This window comes from Elephantulus edwardii, unplaced genomic scaffold, assembly GCF_000299155.1.
Source record: "Elephantulus edwardii isolate Elephantulus edwardi_28Jun2011 unplaced genomic scaffold, EleEdw1.0 scaffold00046, whole genome shotgun sequence".
In the NCBI taxonomy this organism is placed as follows: Eukaryota; Metazoa; Chordata; class Mammalia; order Macroscelidea; family Macroscelididae; genus Elephantulus; species Elephantulus edwardii.
This window is the reverse complement of record NW_006399796.1, coordinates 5,361,230-5,368,873: the sequence shown is the minus strand read 5'-3', so window position 1 is coordinate 5,368,873 and position 7,644 is coordinate 5,361,230. Positions and strand designations below refer to the sequence as shown.

Here is a 7,644-nt window from a genome sequence, read left to right as displayed (position 1 = left end):
ATATATGAAGTTCGTAAGAGTTAAGATTAAAATTACCACAAAAATCTTTATATATAGACATGTAGACAAGCATTTATTTTGTGAATATACATGGTACTATCTGAGGTGTCTAAGTAGCATAATTATATGGAAATTTGTTTTATGGAGTTGTACGGATTCTCTGGGATGTATTTAGTTAATGCATCTGATGTTTATAAAATGCAACTATGAATGAAATAAGTGGGGGAAGAAACCAATACAAGAAACAAGGAACAAAAGCAAAAAATAAAACAAAACCTTAAATTAAAAGCTCAAACTCATTGCCATTGAGTAAGAACTCACTCATAGTTAATCTTCCGTTGAGTTTTTAAGTATATAAATCACACAGGAGGAGAGAGCCCATCTTTCTCTCACTGACCTACTGGTCGATTTTAACAGTCAGAAACGAATGAGTTTTAGATTATCAGTACAACTCCCTAAAGTCTACACTACTAGAGCTCTTTGTGAATGGGCACATATATTTGTTAAATAACATGACCGTATGTATGAGCAAGTGCTAAAAAAGGAGACTCTCCCTAACATTCACAGTGTTAAACTAACAAACTTTAAGATTCAAAAGAGTATGCAAAGACTCAGTGTTCAGCTTTATGAAGAACTGATGATTTTATGGATTACACAGCAAGTGATAAGAAAGATTATAAAGGAAATTCATTACCTTGTATAGAATATATTTTAGTCTAAAAGACATAAATCAGATCTTGGGAGAGGTTGTAAAGATGAGTCTCAGAAATAATTGTGTGGAGGACTAAGGAATAAGGCTGTGACTGCCTGTGAAATAATACTGGGACTTTGACAAGTTGAAAGGTGTGAAGGAACAGGTATTTGAGATAGTAAGTGAAAAGGGTTCCATATCTAGTACCATAGAATGTGAGTGTATGATTTATGAGTTTGTGATGATATCCCTGGGGTAGGGTTCTGATTAAATTCCCTATCAGTATTATTTAATGCCTCTCCTGTAAAAGATTCAATGTTCACGTTCTAAAATTTATCCTTAGGCTATTCGTCTTAGTTTTGAAGGCATGTTTCCTATACTTCCCTCCCCAGAGAACTTAGTACTAGTCATTTTTCTCTGAAGTCTGATATTTGAGAAAAGGTGAAGTAAGCAGGTATGATTCAGGTGAAATAACCACGTATTATTCAGGACATTTGCTATTTTCTCAATTGTCTTACCATTCTCATTAAGAGGAACAAGTATGCTTTTGGAAGAAACAGCATCTGAATACTCGGCAGCAAAGGAATGTTTTGAGTCTTTAATTTTGGCTAGTAACACATCTAATGGATGGTGCAAAGCATTTCCAAGAAAAACCCATATATCTGAGGAAAGAAATAAAAAACAAAACATTGACAAGTGTCATTTTCTGGATTCTATGTCCATTGAAGAAAGTAATATTGAGCATACAATTCATACCAGATAGTGTCTGTATTCATGAATGATGATCTCATAGAAATGAAAGCAATTTTTCTAATAAACATTCTAAAACACAAGTAATAATGTATACAAATATAATAATAGTTTCTAACATTGTGTGAGTGAAGGCTTTGTATCTCTCTAGAGCTGTATACCAATGTCAAAGACTTGAACAATGACTTAAATACAGTATGGTATCCTTATGGGTTATATATTAGTTTTATTATTAGCTCAATTATTTTCATGCTTAATTGTGCGAACAGATAAAACACATTCAATTTTTAGAATTTGTACAACATCAATCATACAGAAATAGAGACAACTATACCTATATAGATAAAGGGATCACTGGTGGCTTAATGGTAAGGAATTTCATTGCCAACCCAGAGGAAAATGATTCAAGGAGAAATATGGGCAATCTCCTCCAATGAGATTGACTGCTTCCAAATCTCACTGGAGGGTCAGCTAGGAGTTGGGCCTAACCTAATGATACCCAGCCAGAAAATATCTAGAAAAGAGCCCTGGTCACATAGTGTGTAACATATCAAGCTTTCAGCTGTAAAGCTGGCAGTTAAAATCCCTGCTGCTCCCTGGGAGGAAAATGGACAGTTTTCTCCCATGAAGAAATCTACTGGATAGTCATTGTAAGACAAATAGCTCAGGGTGATAAGTGGGTGGGTAGATAGAGAGATAGAGACAGATGTTGAGAGGGAGAACTGAGAATTCTTGAGGAAATAGTCATAGTTTTGAAAGTATTCACATATAGTGAATATGTATGATTAAAAATGTATTTTATGGAAATATATGTCCACATTTCCATTTGATTTTTTCCACATTTTTGTTGTCTGCATTTCCATTGGAGTTTTAACCTTCCTCGTTGCATCTTTTGACCATTCTGGTGATATATCCTGCAGATGGCTGTGTTGCTACCTGAAAGGCCAGGCCTTTCTAAAGGGTTGAGTCCACCAGCTGTCCCACTGGAGAGACATGATATGATATATGATAACTCTTTTTTTATTTACAATGTCAAAAAAAAAACTGCTGGAGGATCAGCAATGAGTTTGTTCTGACTAGGCAGCAATAATTGAAAGGTTAAATTCTTATATTTTAGAACAAATCCTAACAAAGTTAGCTTAATATCTCATTACCATGGAATCAGAAACGATTTATACTGAGCATCCTGCAAATTTTAAGAGATTATAAATCACATAGGAAGTGTTTGTCCATTCTTCTCTCTCAGAGTCACTTGTGGATTTGAATCACCAGAAAATTCTGACATTTGTGTTAGTGCATAACTCCCAAAAAACTATGTTACCAGAGCAACCTATTGAAAATTGTTTGACTATTAACTGGAAAAAATAATTCATTCTTGAAAAAATAGGTGATTCTTATCATTAGTTAAATAAGCTTATCGGCTTCAATTCTAGGTCATTATTCTAATCCACCTCTTCACTTGATTCCTTATTCCCCTTTGCCATTGAAACCATCCTCTTCTATAGAAGACTCAGATGATAGATTTTCAGATTCGGTCTTCATTTCTGCATCTTGTTCCTGATCATGCCACAAACCAGACGGTCCAAGCTGTTCAGAAGGAACTTAAAGTATATGTTATCTTTTGTATTATTCAAATAGTTACATGAATAGTATTCACAATAACACACATAACTTTATTTATATTAAAACTATGGTGTAGTTTCTTTTAGGAGTTCCAAAATCCTAGGATAAGAAAATGTTTATTGTTTTTAAAGAAGAGAGTGAATTGGGAGGAGAGGGGTGGAGAAGGATAAAAATGCAACAATGAATGAATGGAAATCCAAAGTCTCTGTAAATATTCATGAAAATAAAATGAAGAAGGTAAAAAATATGTTTATTGGAATTATTATATGTTTATTTATATGTTTTAGAATGGGACTGAAATCAGGTTTGGAGTAAGACTGAGAAAAACTGGATAAATTAGTATACTGCATTGAAACAGATAAGGGAGAGAACAGGTTAAAAGTGATATACGATAGGATATTATGGTTATCACAAGAGTCCAGAATTAGGGTTGTATAGTGAGTCTACTTGGGGGGGAGGGGTGGTAGATTATATACCAATGAAAGAATTTTTCTCTTACTTTTCAAAGAGAGGAGCAAACTGGGGGTGGGGGCGCAGGGAGGAAAGTGCAACAATGAATGAATGGAAATCCATAATCTCTGTATATGTTCATTAATAAAAATAAAAAATTTTTTATAAAAGATTTTTTTGTATGTTTTAAAATATGTAGCTTGGAAGCAGGAGTGGCATTGTTGGACTTAAGTAAATAAGATTCACTTGTGTTGTTAAATGTCCTTGAGCCAACTCAACCTTGACTCATAGGGGCATTTTTGTACAACAAATTGAAACTCTGCCCTGATCCTGCTCTGTTCACACAGTCTCTTTTGTATTAAACCCATTATTTCAGTCTCCATGGAAATTTATCTCAATGAGCATCTTCTACTCCTTCTGTTACCAGATTCAATCTTTCCAAGCATGGTATACCCTTTCAAGAACTTGTCCTTCCTACAGAAACAAGAAACTACAGCACAATTTAAAATAGGTAAAGGTGTGAACTAAGATTGTATTATTTAGCTATATTTAATCTGTGTTTTGAGTTAATCAAGAATCTGGACTATATAAAGAAGAATGAGGATGAAGATTGGAGGAAGTTTCATTAATAACTTGCATAATGCAAATTATGTAGCCTTGCTTGATAAAAATGAAGAGGACTTGAAAAACGTGTTGAAGAAGATGAAAGATACAGCCTTCAATATGGATTATATCTCAAAAACCTCTTTTCTAGGATAGGCAATACCTTGATAGACTCAGAAAATATTTCATTTTGTGTGGATTAATGCTCAAAACCAGGGTAATAACAATTACTAAATAAAAAGACATGATGCATTAGAGATATGTGCTAGCAAGGCCCTCTCAAATGTATTACCAAGAATGTCAGTTTAACAACTAAAATGTGTCTGACCCAAGCCATTGTCATTTTCATTATTTCCAATACACCTGACCAGGGGGATCCACATGGAGACTCCTGCTGCAAGGGGCTCTTGAGTATCAGCAAGTGTGAGGAAAGCACAGGATAGAACAGAGTTTTGGTCTTTTGTTCATAGTGTCATTATGAGTCATACTCGACTCATCAGCACCTAACAGCAACATACACATGAAAGATGGAGAATGAGTAAGGATGACAGAAGCAGAATCAATGACTTTGATATGTGGTGTTATAGAAGAGTACAGAATAGCCCATGGACTGTCAAAAGAATACACATGTCTATCTCTGCACAGAGGCAGTGCAACCAGGTTGCTTCAGAGGCAAACATGCTGAAACTTCCCCTCACGTAATTTAGGCATGTTATCAAGAGAGACCAGTCCTTGGAAAAGACATCATATTGGGAATGGTAGAAGATTAAAAAAAAGAAAAAGAAAGAAAATCCCCAACAAGATGAATTGAAACAGTAAAAGTAACAATGGGTTTGAGTATATCAGAGATTGTGAAGATGGCAGAGGATATGAAGAAGGTTTAGATCTTATTCATAGGGTCACTATGAGTTGTAGTCAGCTCACTGGCACCTAACAACAACATCTATGAATATATATGAAGCATTGTTTACAGATTGCTCTTTTGAAATCATTGTGTAAGGAAGCAGAATGTGGAGAAAGAAGAATGTGATTTCACAATATAATATAAGCACTTGGATGCATATGAAGATATCTAAGGAAAAGAGTGGGATGAAGAGGGAACACAGCTTAAGGCTAAGTATAAGAAATTTGTTAATGTACATGATTGAAATTAAAGAAAGGTCAATTTTCCTGTGCTGCTGTGGAAACTTGAGCTTCAACATGTAGTAAAAGTTCTATCCATGAATATTATTTTTATTTTATGATGCATTACAGCACTACTCCAAACAACATTAATGTTTTATGCACTGGCATGTACTTTACTATTAAAAAGGCTGACCACTTGTGGGTCTCAGTGGTCGCTCTATACTTTACCTCAAACTGGATGATCATACTATTCTGCACCTCACACTCTGCTCCAGAGAATCTTTCTGTATTTGGAATTTAAACTCTTAGTGCTTTTACACTGCTTTGATAATATACCCTTCAAGCTCATTCTGATAATACTCTTTATATTACACTCTGAAGAAGTTTTTATCTTGCTTGTCCCCATTTTGAAATTTCCTCAAACAGAACCCTGATTCTCTCTGATCTTCTAGGACTTGTCTAGGCCTCTTCTTTAGTTGCACTGCTGGTAAATGGAAACTTTATTAGAAAAGACTGAGAGTTATTTTGAGTTTCTTTCTAGGCTAAGGATCCATGTATCAGCAGGTGGGAAGGACAGCTCAGCTCATACCTGAGTTATGTCTAGGTCCTTACTATCCTTTTGGGTCCTCCTCAGTAGTCCTTTCTTTACAGAGAACTCACCTTCAGATATACAAGAAGAATATTCTGATAATTTTGGAATATGTTTTTACTTTCTGCCCTTCAGTTGAGTTTGTTCCATTGTGTTCACGATTGCTTTGTAATAAAAATAACAGAAATGAATATCTATTTGATGTTTTTGTGTATCTTCTTTACCCACTAGACAAATAAAAGAAGTCTACTGCATAGTATATCTAGTGTATACACCGTATATTTCGTGAACACACATATCCCTCTTCTTTATCTACCTGGATACCATAACCTAGTTTCTATTACTAAAAACTTTTAAGAGGATTAGTAGTAGTAGTAGTAGTAGTAGTATAAGTATTACTATGTTTATTATTATACCATTCAGTATGTGACATGGATGGCTAGATTTGTCCAATTTCTTTTCTTTATAAAGGTAGCTACTTCCTTCATTAGCTGCTCCAAGACATAATTTTTTCAATTGCTTGTTCTTTATATGAAAGTTTGACAACAAGTAAGAATGACAGAAGGAAGGAATTGATGCCTTTGAGCTCAGGTGTTGGAGAAGAGTAATGAATATCTCATATATTGCAAAAAGAACAAACAAGTGTGACTAAGAGAAGTTACAATCAGGATTCTCCTTAGAAACAAAGATGTTGAAACATCCTCTTACATACTCTGGACTTGAACTTGTTACAAGGAATAGCAACCCTCTGAACAACAAAGCTGAATGCTGTCCTATCTTGTGTGTCCTGTCCAGTCTTATGTACTTGAGCCCATTGCGGCAGTCAATGCGTCAATTCAACTGGTCGAGGGTCATTTCCTAACCTTCTCTGGCCCTCCACCTTTCCAAGCATGATATGCCGCTCCAAGCTCCTCCCCCAGGAACATGCCCAAAGTATTTTAGACAAAGCTGTATTATATTTGCCTGAAGGGGCACATTCACTGCACCTGCTCCAACATTTTATCCAACAGATAAATCAATAATTCTTCCATTATACTTATTCACTGTCCAGTTCTCAAATGCAAATCTACCAAAAGAAATGACCATAGCATTAAAAGCAACACCTTCAAACTGACATCCTTGCTTCTAAAGAATTTGGAGAGGAAGTCCCTGACTGCAGAAATCCTAGTGCAAAACATTTCTTGATCTCCTGACTGCGGGTACCAAAGAAAGGTTTTGATTGTGTATGCAAGTAAAATAAAGTCGTTGGCAGTTTCAATCTTTTGTCCATCTAACATGATGTTGCCTCTAAGTCTAGTGGTGAGGATTTCTGTTATCTTAATGTTGAGAGGTAATTCATATTGAAGCCTGGAAGCTTTTATCTTCCGCAGCAAAGATTTCAAGTTCCCCTAATTTTCGCAAGCAAGGTTGTGTCATCTGCATAACACAGGTTATTGATGAGTCTATATCCAGTCCTGATGGTACATTCTTCTTTCTGTCACACGCACTTTCATTAAGTACAGAATACTGGTTACAACATGCGTGGAGGTGGCAGGAGGCGCCTCGCCCCACCCTCACTCACACTGGCACACGAAAAGAAATAAATAGTTGGGGTGGGCATCGGGGGACTTGGCACAGCCAGCGTTGGGGAACAGGTCCCCAGGCTGTGGTCACCACCAACACTCGGCTCCCAGGCACAGGGGCTCCAGATCATCACCTCTGCGGAAAAGGGGGGGGGGTGGGAACTGGATACTTGCTTAGCCACTGGCATCTGGAAGCCCAGGCAGTCCAGTGAGAATACAGAATCAAGAAGTCAGCGACCCCTAGGATTACG

At 36.2% G+C, this 7,644-nt stretch overlaps 1 protein-coding gene across 1 annotated transcript in view; it reads right to left on the bottom strand.

The window, feature by feature from the left end:
• Window positions 1-7,524, bottom strand: part of LOC102869299 (protein FAM170A-like) — an 8,246-nt gene extending 722 nt beyond the window's left edge. The window contains exons 1-2 of the mRNA XM_006886022.1: window positions 7,389-7,524; window positions 1,210-1,353 (exon numbers count right to left, since the gene is read on the bottom strand). Coding sequence (XP_006886084.1) covers window positions 1,210-1,353; window positions 7,389-7,524 — 280 coding nt within the window. The remainder of the gene's footprint in view (window positions 1-1,209; window positions 1,354-7,388) is intronic.
• Window positions 7,525-7,644: the final 120 nt, after the last annotated feature.